Source organism: Megascapheus bottae, chromosome 5 (assembly GCF_031878675.1).
Source record: "Megascapheus bottae isolate mThoBot1 chromosome 5, mThoBot2.hap1, whole genome shotgun sequence".
In the NCBI taxonomy this organism is placed as follows: Eukaryota; Metazoa; Chordata; class Mammalia; order Rodentia; family Geomyidae; genus Megascapheus; species Megascapheus bottae.
This window is the reverse complement of record NC_143513.1, coordinates 24,888,892-24,904,904: the sequence shown is the minus strand read 5'-3', so window position 1 is coordinate 24,904,904 and position 16,013 is coordinate 24,888,892. Positions and strand designations below refer to the sequence as shown.

Below are 16,013 nucleotides of genomic sequence, written 5' to 3'. Positions count from 1 at the left end.
CTTATGTAAGTAATGAGAATTGCACTGGCATACCAGTAGAATAGATGAATGCTGGAAGCTGCATTGTAGTCACACCTTACATTAGCTAATTTCTGCTGCATCTTCCTTCCCCAGTTCACTTCCACACCAGTAGAGAGTCTGGTCCTCAGAAACTGCTCAGTGGCTTCTAATGAGTTTGGCCAAGGGAAAATACAAGCAGAAGATCAAAGGATTGGTATGAGAGAACTTGAGATATTTCTCTTTCTACCTGTATGGTCCAACTATTCAGGGTTGCATACCTAAGGGACTCTGGGGCCCCTATCCCAACATTTATGAAACTCAAAGAACCCTTCTGGAACACCCCTGCCTTTGCCAGCCCCAAGGAAAGCTCCATTGTTAAATAAGTCTTTTCCAGAATCCCAGTTGAATATGCTTTTCATCCTGCCAGCACCCTGCTGGGAGCCTTCCACACTGACAGCCTTCGGAATTCAACGTTTGCTTCCCACTTTTTCACACAGAATCACGGACTTTGATTTCTGGGCTTCACAAATCTGAACTTTAAGGTAATTTCTCTGTAGGGATCACATTGAGGCATTTCTTTCAATCTGAGCACGCTAGATGTCTTTACAATATTTTTTGTGCTATTGAGCTAGGCCTGATATTGAGCTGGGTGCCTCACTTTCTTGTTCTATAGGACAAAGGGGTAGCTCAAACTGGCTCCAAGGCCCCTTCTCCACCAGGCTCCAGATTCTCACAATGCTACAAAGAGCACATGACCAGATTCCAGCCAGGGCAGGCAAGAGCTTGTGCAGAGAAAAGGGCCTGGGAGACACTGACATGTTCTGGGTTTATTTGAGAGAGATTGTTCCTTTGGGTGAATTTGTGGGTAAATATTAACTGAAGTAACCCACCCATGTTTCATTCCACAAGTGTTTGCAAGTGAACTCATTGATATTCTGGGTTTTAAAATCAGGAGAAAGTTGAGGAAAAACACAGTCTCTGACTGTGATCAACCTCTTTGTTGTTAAAAGGCATTCAAACCATAGGTTCCCAGACTTGGTGTATATAGAAAACATCCAAGCTTATGACCCCAGCTGCCAGAGAGTACTGGATCCAGCAGTTCTGATATTCGGTCCCAAAGGTGCTTTTTCTATTGGTGAGTGGTTTATTGGAAATAAGAGTTTCATGGACTTTCCTGATGGGGCTGGCTTTGAACATCCATCCTCAGATCTCAGTCTCCTGAGTAGATAAAATTACAACCATGAGCCACTGGTGTCTGGCTCCCAAAGATGCATTTCTCACAAGTCTTCCAGGAAGTTCACTTAGGGCCACCACGCTGTGAGAGCCACTGAGCTAAGCAGTTACCTAGGACGCAATATGCTGAATCAGCACAGCTTATGTGCCAAATGTTGAGGCATTTGAGAGAAGGGAGGGAAGTTTCAACACTCTTATGAAAGAGAAAAGTGGCTCTGCTGGGCCCAAAAGGGTCACCAGAAATCCTCAGGAAACAGGAAGAGGAAAGTATTTCAGGCTGAGGGTATAGAGAGAGGAAATAGAGAAATCCTTGGAAAAGTGGGGCCATACCGCACAAGGCTGATAGGCTTTTCTGTCATCCCCTGAGTTTCCCTTACCACCTGCTCATCTTGGACCCTGGGCTGTGCTGAGGCTCTGGGCTTTCCTGACAGCCTTTTCCTGGGCTTTCCAACCTATGTCCTGCAGTTTCTGCTATGATGCTGGTGACCCCCACCAGTCTCTTCCACCGCGAACATGGAGGAAGTGGGAAGAGTTTGACAGCTCCAGGGAACCTTTCAGGAAGGGCTCTATATGGCTTGTCACAAAGCCGACAGAGTCAATGATGCACATTCATACTAGCTTCTCTCCTCACCTGTTCTCTTGTCCCAGAATTTGACATTTCTCTCTTGTTTTCTTGGGTGCCCGCCAGAACTAGCCATCGGTTCCAAGCCCTAGTCTCAGGCTCTGCTTTCCAGGGGCCTAGGATCAGACAGACTGCAACTGTCATGCTGAAGAATTTGAACTTTGTCCCATAGACAAAGCAAATCAATATTTTGCCAAGATGAAAACAGGAGCAACACTCTTCTGAGCAGATGCAACAGCAGGCAGCATCCCTTGTGTGGGGCTGGGAGAGGTCCACAGGATGGTCCTTGTCAATGTCATTATTGCCTCCCATTCCAGGACTAAACAGGCACATAACATGTAGTATCAGCTCCCATGTAAAGGGATCTGGATAGGCCAGCTAAGCCATAAGGTGGAAACAGTGAAGGGCACAATGAAAGATCACCCTGGACTTAAAGAAAGACAACTGGAAGAGGAGAAAATGATTCTTAAATAAAAGGGAGTAAGGGAGAAGTCATTACTCTATGAAACAGTTCACCTATGCTGAAGGCAGGTCTATTAGATGTCATGTCTTTCTGGCAAGAAAAAGCAGCTCTCCTTTGATTCCCAGTAGAAAGAAGAGTGAAAAATCTAGGACACTTTCCTTACTGATGTAAGAACCAATCTGGGGAATTGATTTCCAGTAGCTTGAATAAAGAAATGTGGGTGGGGAAAGGGTGAAGGCTGGAGAGAGTCCCAGGGGAGCTCAGCTGGGGAATCCATGAGTGGGTTGTGGGATTGCAAGTGAGGCAGGGACAGCCAGGCATGCTGTCTATTTGACTATTTCTGCACAGTGCTGTAATTATCCACTTCTAGCACTCTACTCTTAGTAACAGTCTGCTAAACATAGACCCTTTGTGAACCATCTGGGGTGTGGGAATAAAAGAAAAATGAGGATGTGATCACAGGGAAGGGGGCCAAAGGGAAAGAATAAAAAGAAAAACCACATTGGAACTGTTTTCTTTCTTTCCCTCCCTCTCTCCCTCCCTCCCTCCCTTTCTCCTTCCTTACCCCCTCGCTTCCTCTCTCTCTCTCTCTCTCTCTCTCTCTCTCTCTCTCTCTCTCTCTCTCTCTCTCTCTCTCTCTCTCTCCCTCTCTTTCTTTCTCTTCCTCTCTCCTTTTCCATATCTGTGACACTAAGTATACACCTTTTTTGTTTCCCTTATGAGAGTACTGGGGTTTGAATTCAGGGCCATACCCTCACTTGGCAAAGTGCTCTACTGATTGAACCATGCCTCCAGCACAGAAACAGATTATATAGAAATGTTTTTTACACTTGTTATTTATGTTTATTTATTTATTTTGCACATGGGGCTTGAACTCTAGGCCTGGGCATGGTCCCTGAGCTCTTTGGCTCAAGGCTAGTGCTCTACCACTTGAGCTACTATGCCACTTACTGTTTTCTGGTGGTTAATTGGAGAGAAGAGTCTCATGGTCTTTAGTGCCTGGTCTGGTTTTGAACTGTGATCCTCAGATCTCAGCCTCCTGAGTAGCTAGGATTACGGGCATGAGTCATTGGTGCCCAGTTTTAGAAAATGTTTTATTCAGAGCTTGAATACATCTGAATTTAACTCACAATAAGTTCTTTTTATTTAGGTTTTAAAGAGATACTTCATAGTTCAAAATTCATACAAATCAAGTAGGAACAGGAAGATATTCTTGGTCCCACATTTACTTCTTCCAAGCCACTCCATTTCCCATAGGCAACTAAAGATATTGGTTCTTGTAACCCTCAAAGTATACTGCATAATTTAATAAAATATGTAAAGTTATTTTTTCTAGTAATTTCCATGAATAAGACAACTATATGCAATACATGAGAAGTTGTCCTTTCATTTTTCCATATCAACCCACATGAGGATCCTACTCTTCTGCATCTGCAGAGAGGTTACATAACAGTTCTGATATGATAGGCATTTAGATGTTTATACTATTTGCTTCTGTAAACCATAGTAAAATGAATGAATATGATAGGATACAGATTGAGCATGCATCATCCAAAAACCTTGAACTCTAGAATATATTAAAATATGAAACTTTTAGAATAAAATTAAATTGTGAAGCATTCTAGAATTCAGGTATACAGATTATGGATGCACAACCAGTAAAAATCTATGCAAATATTCTGAAATCATAAAACTTGAAAACATTCCCAGACCCAAACATTTAAGATAAGCAAGACTCAACCTATATATTCGTTTTCCCCCCTCATTATTATTATTATTATTATTATTATTATTATTATTATTATTGCATTACTGGGGCTTGAACTCAAGGCCTTGAGTTTACTAGGCAGGTACCATATCATAGTGCCACAAGCTTGTGGCACTGGTTATTTGCATGTCTGGACCAAAACCTGCCTATTTTCAGCTTCCTGTAGTTGCTGGGATGACAGGTACACACTATACATCCAAATTCCTTCCATTAGGATGATATCTTATAGACTCTTCTACCTGAGCTGTGGCCTCTAACTGTGTTGAACTAACCTTATCCTCTCACGTAGCTAAAGGTAACAGGCAGGTGACATTGGTAATAGTGATTTCTACCCTAGGAACTTGGCGAAATTATTTTGTGGTTGCAAAGAGGCTTATTTTACCTTTAAAGAATCTGTTTATGAACTATAGATGTCTGAGCCTCTATTGAAACCTCTTGTTTATCTTACATTGTTAATAGGATTATTTCTGAAGGTAAGTAGTATATAATCCACTTATGGAATAAATTCTAAAATGCACTTCCTATAAGAAATAGCACTGGTTATGGTATTCTAATTAAAGGCAGTCAATAGTTACCCTTTTATAACCCAATGTTTTAAAGACCAATTAAATAAAGAATCAGAACAGGAACAGATTGTCATTAACAAAGCCATTGCAACTTTCGTTCTTTTTATCCTTTCTATTTCCCCACCTCATCTACCATTATTAAAATCAATCTCATAGCTATCAGGTTGACAGATGATAAAACTGAAAGCTATCAAAATCTAATGGAGTACCTTATACCTATTGGCCAGTTAACATTGTTAACTTTCTTAGATAACAGAGCCTTTCTCGATTTATTTGGAAATTATCAAACAAAGAAATGGGTGAGCAACATTTGAACACTTTGGAAATAGACATGGTCTCATATTTAGGTTTGAAAAATATTGGGAAACCTAACTATTTCACTCATTAACATCCTCAAGACATGCCATGAGTAAGGCAGGCAACTACCCTAGGTTCTTCTCAGTCAATCTATTCAAGTATTTATTGTGTTTTTTCTAGTTTCTGCCTCCATGGCAACAGGACACTGACCTGCCCTTAAGAAAAACAGGCTGAGACTCTTAATAATTCTACTTGTCAATACAGGCTAGGAAGAAATGGATAGATTCCTACCAATTTACTTTACCAACTACTAACAAAACGAGTGACAGCCAGCAAGTGTCCAAACTGTTTCCAGAGCATTCTCCAAGGACAATCATCATATCATTAGTGCCCAAGAAAATCCATGCCTCTGACACCTGTCCATCAAGATACCTGCTGAGTTTGGACATCTTCCAATATTTACATTTTCCCCAAGAGGTAAAAGGGATTGACTCATTCAATGTGACTAATAATCTGACTTTTCAATTTCCAGATTTATTTTTAATAAATAAATGCACATATCTATAAGAAATGAGATATCCTGTTGTGCTAGTTTTAAAATCAAGATATTATTGAGAAATAGCAGTTTCTATTGGCCAAACTTCAATCCTGAAAGAAAATAAAGATCTAGAAATATCAATTTCAATATTTAGGATCTATATACCCATCTTTCACACAGGAGAGACAGGCCATCTTTTCTCCTCTTTCTTTTCCTTGATGTGTTCTATTGTGTGGCTTGACATTTGTGACAGACTGTCTTTCTGCTGTCTGGCTCAGAAATATAAACACTGCTTCAGAAATTTATTTTTCGATTAATCTTCTGATTTGTCATGCTAAGATCAGCTTCCAGATTTTCTATTCTAAATTACTCTTGAACAGATTTTTATACACAGACTATTTCTCTATTCTTGAGAACAAACTCTGAGAGTTGAGACTCAAGACTCTTCTATCTCTGTCTCTATTTCTGTCTCTGTCTCTTTTTCTTATGTTGAATGTAAAGACTTAACTCCTCAATTTCTCCAATCAATTATTTGTAAAAGAATACATATGATTCTGCTGTGCTGTGGAGACACCAGTTATATTAAAAAAGCACATTATTTTTTCATGAGCCAGCTGTTCAACTAATGTATGTACTTCTGGAGAAAGCTCTTCTTGTCTCTGATGATCTTTCACCAAATTAATTCACGTCCCTACCACTGTATAGTAATAGGATCACATTGTTACCCTTTACCCTATCTATTTCAGGGCTTCTGGGTGATTTTCTACTGATGATCAATCAGCCTGTCTTCCTTTGTTTTGCATCAGTTCTGCTCAATAGGGTGCCTGCACTGGTTTAATTAAAGATTAGCAACCACCAGAACAGAACAAGAAGTCATCACCATCCTCTCCTGTTCACTTATTATGTCTGTCTCAGCCCTAGCTTGATTTAGGAGCTGGGTGCAGCACAGCTTCAGTGGGGGCTGATGATGTGGGCTGTTTGTTTCAGTGAAAAATAGATAAGACCAGGTAAAGTGGTGCCTTAAAGGGGCACATCCCCCCAAAAGTCTGCTAGCCAGCTGTGGTGCCTTCAAATAAGCAGAAATTGGTTGGAGAAGAAATTCAGCTGTCTCTCACAACACACTCAAGTTGCACAATCAGCCACTTGGGAGGTTTCTAATCTCTGCTGAGGCATGATGATGTTTTTGGGTGGGGCAAAGACCAGCCTGTCTTTCTAAGTCTTCTAAGATAGTCATAATTGCCATAGCCATTATGCTTCCATCTTCATCTGTCAGTAATTCATCTAGGTTAGAACACCGATAAGATATGGCTGGCCTACAGCCACAGATAGTCACACATCCCTATGAGAAGCAAACACAAAGGTCTTGCATTTGGCTAGGAGAGCAGAATTAGAAATGGAGCCAGCAATGCCTCAGAGGGTGATTCAAAACATGGTCCATCACACTGGCTCACCATTGAACATTAATGAAGTGTTTTTCCTTTCAAATTCCAAACAAACTCACAAATAATTATTTGTCCAACTCCTAGCACTGACCATATGTGTGTGAATAAATCATTCCCATTTCTGGGTGCTGATTAGTATGTAAAGTGAAGAATCTGAACCGGAGATCTCTAAGGTTATTTTTAGCATCCAAATTCTAGAGCATTTTGGCGCCGATGGAAGTATTCCAACATTTGCAAATCACATCTAGGGTTGCCACCTTCTTTTTTAGTACCTACTCAAACAACAGAGGCTGTCTCTCCCACATAACTCACCTTTTCCACAGGCGTGTGTTCTTCATTGGTGACACTTGCTTTTCTTGATTCATTTTTTGACCTGCTTAGCCTTCTGGATACTTTTTCTCTGAGTAGGGTGGCATATCCAATGTGTTCATAGATGGGGTTAGTTGTCATTTTGGAAATGTATTCAGCAGCTTTCGTTTCTATGTACAAAGTTATCAAGCCATCTGTCACCAGATCATGAATGGACTCAAATCTCTTCTCACCCACAAAGTGTTTCCCATCATGGAAGAGCCGGTAGTTTAAGGTCTGGTTTCCAAACCTGCTCGGGACAGAATGAAAGTTAGCACACGGAGGGGCAGTAACATCAGCTTTGAGGCCGGTGCCAGGCACAGGTCTGGATATTCAATTATCTTAGAAACCTTCCGGGTAGGGTACAGATACTCTGCCTGTTTTAAAATGGGGACATGAATCTATGGAGTTTATATGCCTAGAAAGGCAAATCTAACCCCAAGTCATTATTTGAGGTTATCTGATCCTGTAAGTCATGGAGGCCATTGAGTTGTAGCATTTCTCAATTAAAGAGTCTGAGGGTTGCACCTGATACATATACATTCATACATGTATATATACATGTACATATACATGTATGCATATATATGCATATACATATACATGTATATATATGTATGTATACATATAGTGTGTTTTTAAACATTTTTGTGGGACCTGACAAGAATGTGTATAGTGTATGCCACCATCACTGGCCCCTATCACCAGTAGAACACAGCATATTCCTGCCAGTCCAGTGAAGGCAGCAGAAGAGAACTACTGAGGGTATGTTTACTGTACCATCTTAGAAGGCATCCCAGAAATCTCATCCCTCTATTTTTTGTCCCTATAGTCCTTGGTTTTTCTTCTCATAGAACCTGTTTGGGTCCCTATCTAGGCTACTAGCTCCTGATGCTCAGATGCTGGGAAGAGGGGGAAAATACTTTGAATATCTAGAATACTAGACAGCAATTGGAATATGGTCCCATCTTTGTATCACTTAAGATACATTCGAGAGATCCCCAGTTAAAACTTGAAGAAGTTTCTTTCAAAGGTCACAATATCAGTATTGTGTACTGAACACATACCATTTGTTAGCTGGTCTGGGAAGTCACCTCATTCCCTTTACAGAAAAACGTCTTCCCAATGCCCAAGACAATCTAATCTTGAAATTATATGTCTGTCACAAAACTCACTTGGATTTCATTAGGGATCAAATAACATAAAATATTAGATGAATGTATGGAAACACAATAGATGGAATGCCTTTGTACACTTAGGATGGTTAAGTTTATGCCTAAAATCCTAACTGATCTTTTGATGAGATCTGAGAATCATGACTCCCAGCCAGGTGGGTTTGAAAGACCATGAAATTCTTACCTTGAATTAACCACCCAAGAGTCAAATGTAGAGCTGTGGCTCAAGTGGTAGAGCATCAGCCTTGGTGGAAAAGTTAAGGGACAGTGCCCAGGCCCTGAGTTCAAGCTTCTGCACTGGCATCAAAATAAGTAAGTAAATAAATAAATACTTGTGATGTTGGTAAAGGGCCCAGAAGCATCCTGAGCTTCCAAATAATTCTCCTAAGTGCTGTGCCACCGAAAACACAACTTGTGTCTACATCTGAAAACTTGATAAGACCTGCAACCTAGGAAGTATAGGAACTCTCCAATGTACTACTAGTATTTTAAATGTCAGAGAAGGAATGATTGTCTATGGATACTGAGTTTCTGCTTGGGATGATGAAAAAGTTCTGGGAATAGAAAGAAGATGGTGAGATGTCCTTAACGCCTCTGAATTTACCCTTAAATAGGGTAAAATGATAAATGTCATTTATATTTATATGCATATAAATATACATGTACATAAATTTACAATATATACATGTATATAATACATACATATATACACAATATATACACAAATATAATTTGCCACCAAATTTTTAGATGAGTGAAAAGGATGGAGGGCATGATTTTGAGAGGGGTACACCATAGGCAGGCAGAGACATGTCACATTAATCCCTCTAGTACCATCAAAATATGCTAATAAAAATTAAGGAAAAGCTTAAACAAAGCCAGTTTTCTAACAAACACAGTTTTTTTTGTCCATTTCTTACATTTGAAGTACTCTCCAATGGCATCATCCGTAGCCACTACAAAGCTGCAATCCATTACTTTACACCATCTTCCTTCTCCCTTTGCTTTGTAGAGAGTATGACCCACTTCCCTAATTGCTTGTCTTCAAACTTAAGGAGGTGTATTTTTCCAACATATCAGCCACAGGCTTCTGGTAGTCGGATGCAAACACACAAAGACAGGCACGGAGCTGGAAATCTTTGCAGCTCCATAAATTCCGCAGTGCTAAGGCCAACGTGAATGCCTATGGCTTCAGCCTCTCTTGGGAAGCAGCACATCACATCCAATACACTACCAGCTGTGAAGCCTTCCTGGGCTAGCGGTGGATTCAGGGTAATGCTGAATCTTCAACACACCCAAGCCGCGGCCTCTGCGAAACTCAGAACAGCAAGTGAAACTGAGCTCACCTTAGAGCTAGCGTGTAACATCCTGGCTGGCGTTGGCTTTCCCGAAGGATGTAGGCCCCCTCCACGCCTCCCAGTAGCTCATCAGCCTGCTCCCGGGAGATAATCCCATGAAACCTGGGGAGACAAGACCCGCATTGCTTGGAACAGATCCTGTATGAGGTGGGCCCCTAAAAGCTAGGCTAAAAAGAGTGATGGGATCACCCTGAATCTCCAGCCTTCTCTGGATAAAGAAGGCCTGACTATTGCACATCTTGAAGACTCCCGGGAACCACCCTAACCCCCTACTCCAAAGGAGTTCTTACAGATGCGGTCAAGTAAGCAAACACAAGAACTGTCAGTTTTCACCAGCCTTTCTCCTATTATCATTGCTCTCAAAATGAAAATGGAAGTTTGAAAGGAAAAGCAAAGCTAGACAGTTTATGGCTCCTTTAAAAAGCAAAAGAGCAATTAAATTTATCTCTCAGTTCAAACACGGAGAGCATGTATTGTCCTGATTGCAAATGAACAGCAACTTGATCAGTAACTTGCTTGCGTCAGGTGCAAGACGCTATTCGTTTCTGAGGCTCCTTCTCTGGAAAGGTAAGCCGGCTGTGATAGACATGCTTCCTGTCGCTAATGTTTTGAGAGCAATTGCTAAAGGAATAGGTCTAGAAAATGTACTTTTGTCTGTTTTTAAAGAAAAGATTTATCTTCTTTTTCTATCATTAAAGGTAAACACACATGCATGTAGAAAATGTGGCATGCATGTGGGGAAGGGTTTCAGATTCACCAAGGGTGGCTAGGACCTCCTTGAGACAGCTACCATGGGCTGCAGGGAACAGCCACCAGAGAGGCAGAGGGCAGTGGGAGTGGGGTCAGGTGCCAGAACCACTTTTCCTGCTGTCTTTAAACAAAGATGGCTTTTCATCACTAGTAACAGGGAGACTTGATCAATCAGGGGTTTAGAGGAAGATAGGTTGGTTAGGGAGTAATGGCATTGCCGAGGGACTCCAGGCACTCAACACTTTCTAGGATTACCAAAGCTTGAAGAATAAATCCAAGAAGAAATGTCTTTACTTTCTTGGAAGAGGGAGAAGGGGAGAGTAATGAAGGGGGTGATATTGATTAAGATGCATTGTCATAAACATGTCGGTTTACTTAAAGACAGTAAAAAATATAAATAAAAAATAAAATAAATTATTTTATTTTATATTAAAAAAACAAAAAGAAAAGAAAGGGAAGAGGGGGAAAAGAAGCCCATATAGACATTTTAATTTTTTTTATACCCCAGGAATATCAAGATTAAGATAGAGGACAAATATGACAAAAATATATTCTAAAAATAAAAATACTTATCCTGATATTGGAAGATAAATATATATAGCATATATCTCTCTATTTTTATAGGTATATATAAAATAATGATACACTGATATAATAATGTTACAGTTATTCACATATATGTATATGCATATATATTTATACATAAATCTAACTTCCGTATTAATGTTCTTGTTCTAGGGAGTGAGGTAATACATCATATGATGTGTATATATGTATATATATATGCATTACAAATGTTATGACTGTCTTTGAGTTCTAAAATTAGCTTTGTGAATCTCATGAGCCATGACCTATATGTCTAGGAGCTATGCTTTCCTGAAGAAAGGCTGAATATTGAGACAATGACATTGAATATTGATGCCAATAAGGAGCTCCCAGCTTTTGAAAAAGATTGTCTTTGAATTGAGTTTGAGCAGAACGCAGCTCATTGGAACTAAATAGGCCCATATAAGCATGTGTGAAAATGAAGCTTGCACATCCATTTATGAGGGTCTTGAAACAGAGGGAATGAATGTCCCTGGCCCCTGCCAACCATGTGTTTCCTGGAGGGCTGGATAATGTTGTGGGCAAAGAAACTGGAGAATAGCCATGCAGGTGAGGGTGGGGTGAGAGAGACAGACACAGAGACAGACAGACAGATAGACATTGGTGGAAAGTAAGAGGGGGGAGTGTGGAAAGTTTCTCACTTTGTAGTCAAAAAGGACAAAAGCTGTTGACATGCAGATTGAGAATGGGATGTCTAGAACATGCCTGCAATGGGTCAAGGCCAGCACAGAAGGATGAGGCACACACAGGAACACATTCAGGGACCTGGCTCCTTAGTCTCAGTTATTCCTGAGTGAAATGAATTGGAGCAAATGAAACAAGCTTAATGTGAAAGTAGCTAACTATGCCTTCTTGAATTGGTAAGTATAAGTGACCACCAAAAGGCATTCATTGGATGCCAAGAACTAAGTTCAATTATTCAATGGAACAGTACAATTTTGTGTACCTCAACACCTAGTCAGTAGCTCCTCATTTTCTGATGCATGGCTTTAGGACAGTCAGAATATCTGTATTATACATATATCATATGATATACCAGAAAGAAACAGATTATGAAGGAAAGTTATGATTTTTCTCAGAGGGGGAGGAGAAGATATTTTTAACCATCTACGTTTCTTATGTTATCTGAGTTAGCAATCATTATTTTCTAGATTTAAAAATTAAATGTAATATCTATCCGCAAATGTAATACTCAGAATTCAAATGTCAAATATCTAAAAAGTAGTGTTTTGGCTCAAGTGGTAGAATGCTAGTGTTGAGCACAAAGAGGCTCAGGGACAGCACCCAGGTCCTGAGCGCAAGCCCTAGGACTGGGGGAAAACTCAAATATCTAAAGGTACAAAGAAGTAAAAAAATTAAACAGTATAAGATTAAGAAATTTCCCCCTCAGTTATCATTTGCTAATAGTTCTTGTACTTCATTCACAAGAAATGTGCATTTCCAATTTCTAAAGGTAGCATGTAATACTTTTACAGTGGAAGAAAAGCCCATTATTTAAAAAGAGAAACATGAAATCAGAAAGCTTTAGATTAATTTGCTTCTAATACAAAGTGTTCGTTCAGTGGTTTAAAAAAGTTTCTTTTTCTTCCAGGAAGTGAAGATTGGAAAAAAAAGAATTGAAAGGTTATTCAATCACGTTTTCATGTAAAAAGAAAGTGCACAATTAATATAGTATCATCGAGGATTCATGTGTCAAATATATATGACAAGTTTTTTTTTATTATTTTTCTTTTTAAAGATATTGTGCTACATTCAAGCAAAACCTGAGCAGCATATTAAGAATGGAAGACACATTACAACATATACTAGATTTTTAGGGACAGTCCTGGGTAGGTACTCCAGAGGTATGGCTGAATTCCCAAAGCCCTGCAAAGAAGGCTCTGAAATGCAGTTGTGGCAATTAGGAAGGAGCAGTGGGCTGTGTCCACTAAGAGGGTCATTAATCATGAAGTGAGTGACTCTGTTGGGAAAGGGAATGAAAGGAAGAAATTTGGGATTGGCTGGAGATCTTGGTAGGTGGACTTTGAAGAGACTTTGCTTCTAGGTCACCCCTAGGTAGAAAAATGCCTTGTGCATTAATTCTCTCCCTCTCAAGGGACTTTACAGTCATATTCAGACTACAAATTATTTTATGCTCATGCATGTTTGCTTTGTAGTAGGTTCCTGAGAAACAAAGCAAAACAAGAGCTGGCATTGAGAAGAAAATGGGGAGAAAGAGGATAGATAATAATGGAAGCATTAAAACAATGTGTAAATATATTCAAGTCAGTAGAAAATGACTCTAAAAAAAAATAAGACTCTATGGAGATGGAATGTCTTCCCTGACTACTGAGATCACTGGGTTCAAGAAAATCAGGAATTTGGTTATAGTATGTGGATTTTGACCAACCAAATGTTTATATTGTATCAAGGTGTATCACAGTGAAGTGAAATGCCAACAGAGAGCCTTCATTATGAAAAACATAGCCTTGCCTTGCATTTCAAGTACTTGTGAGGTACTTGGAAACTGCTTTGTGGAAAGAATTGTAGCAGGAGCTACTTTCCCTCCCACCTTAATGGAAACCAATGCCTGAGTATTGAAAAGAAACTTCAATACAAAGGAGTCTAATTGCAGTTATTCTTCTTACTAAACTCTTACATAATGAACATGTGGTAAAGACCATAAATTAGAAAAATTTTAATATTGAAATGACACATAAACTGACTACTTATTAGATTGTTACAACAAAAAAAGTAGTATAATACATACTCTCTTCCATAATATTTTGGTCTGTTTTCCACCTACATTAAAAAGAAGAAAAAAATTAATAATGCATTTGAATTCAAATCAACTAGATAAAAATGCTATTGAAATAAATGAGGTTAGATTCACAGTTGTGATTTTACTATAGATTTTTATTCCAAATCAGAAATCTAAGAAGCTATGAAGTTAATCAGTACATTCAACTGTTTTGGATAAAGTGATCTGAAGTTAGTAACTTTTTCTTTGCATTAGGCTCATTTCCTATCTAAACTAACACATTTTCAGAGAAAACCAAGTGATGCTTATTTTATTATAAAGAAAAGATAAGACTTCATTTCTTGCATGAATAAAACATAAGTACTTATTTCAATCTTCATTAAATTGTTTTGGTGTGCATTTGTAAAACAAACAAGGAGCACACCTGGATTTAAAAACAAAATACACCTAATTTGATCTCCATTCAAACAAAATTATTATAACATTCTTTTTTAACAAATGGCTAATGGACTGACATTTATTGACAGCAGAAGTACATTGTAAAGAAGAGAAGATGTATGGTTTTAAAATTCATACAATGTGTGAGAAATAATGCACCTACTATCTGGTGAATGTAACTAGAACCCCTCTATACATTACCCTGGCAATAAAAAATAAAATTAAAAAAATTCATATGCATTCCAGAAAACATATCAACCACAATTTTAGCCTTGGGGTAGATTTTGATCTGCATATTTGGCAATCTACTTTCATAGGAGCTTTGTTTTCTGATGTTTGCAGTTGTTGGAGTCGGTAAGAAAAAAATAAGAATTCTCACATCTGGCTTCCTTTCTGTTATTCCCACTCCAAGGAACCTCAAAATACAGTCATGTGACATAACGTTGTAGGTTTTATTGATGGTTGAACATATAGCAATAGGTTTATCTTTTTCTATGGGCCTGGAAGCTATTTTGTCTTTAGATTTTTCGGTCAACAGTCAAATGCCTCCTTTTCTCAACAGGGCTCACAGGCAGTGGTGGGATTTCAAGATGCCCTGCAGGCAGTTTCTTATCCTATCTCCACCCTGCAATGGTTGCAGGGGATTTGAGCAGACAACAGGTAACCATGAACCAAGAGAATAGCTCAGAACTTTGAGCCCAGAGCTCAGGGCTCAGGGCTTTGAACATCACACTCACAATTCTGTGGGACAAGCCTAGTTGGCACAAAACTAATTATCAACCATTAAATATGTGTTGGCTCCTCTATACACTTTGTACTGAAAAGCACTCAACCAAGATGCCATTCATAACACTCCATCTTCCAGATTTTGAGCCTGCTCAGTGTCTTTGTGTAGGAAGATTTAAATAACATCATTGATAGAAGTGTGGAATGTTTATAAAGGCTCTTAACAAAGGTCCTTTCTATCAATAATGTGTACGGATGCGCTACAAATTACTAAGTTTTAGAATATGAGCTGAACATTTTTTATTTATATCATTCCATTGGCTTTCAAAGATCTTTCCTATTTTTTAAGATATTGCTTTTGTTCATCTGCAACACCATCAAATCATGGAAGCAATATAGTACTAAAAAAGCCAATGGTAGACTACATTCAATGGTAAAATCTCTCTTTGTTCTTGGATAGGTAATACATCAAAATTTGATATTATTTCCTCTCTGGAAAGAGGTGTGTGTGTATATGTGCATGTGTGCGTGTGCGTGTGTGTGTGTGTGTGTGTGTGTGTGTGTGCGTGTGCTAGTAAAAGGGCTTGAACTCAGGGCCTGGGCATTGTCCCTTAGTATTTTTTCTCGAGTCTGGCACTGTATCACTTGAGCTATAGCTCCACTTTAGGAGTCTCATGGAATTTCCTGTCTTGGATGGTTTTGAATCTTGATCCTCTTATGTCAGCCTCTTGAGTATCTAGGATTACAGGCCTGAGCCCCTGCTGCCCAGCAAGAAGGACAATTTAAATTTTATACTTCTCCTTTTATCATTCGTAAAATCTGGATATATCTCCTAACCACATTTTCTTTCTGCTATCCTCTCATTTCTCAAAAAGTAGAGGATTAATTAGGCTCCTAGATGGGCAGCACAGTATAGGAAGCCAACTTTTCACTTGTGACATGA

At 39.1% G+C, this 16,013-nt stretch overlaps 1 protein-coding gene across 1 annotated transcript in view; it reads right to left on the bottom strand.

Moving 5' to 3' along the window:
• Nucleotides 1-7,439: 7,439 nt before the first annotated feature.
• Nucleotides 7,440-16,013, bottom strand: part of LOC150063127 (uncharacterized) — a 223,307-nt gene continuing 214,733 nt past the window's right edge. The window contains exons 5-7 of the mRNA XM_090332215.1: nucleotides 13,916-13,947; nucleotides 9,799-9,912; nucleotides 7,440-7,527 (exon numbers count right to left, since the gene is read on the bottom strand). Coding sequence (XP_090188341.1) covers nucleotides 9,806-9,912; nucleotides 13,916-13,947 — 139 coding nt within the window. The 3' untranslated portion in view covers nucleotides 7,440-7,527; nucleotides 9,799-9,805. The remainder of the gene's footprint in view (nucleotides 7,528-9,798; nucleotides 9,913-13,915; nucleotides 13,948-16,013) is intronic.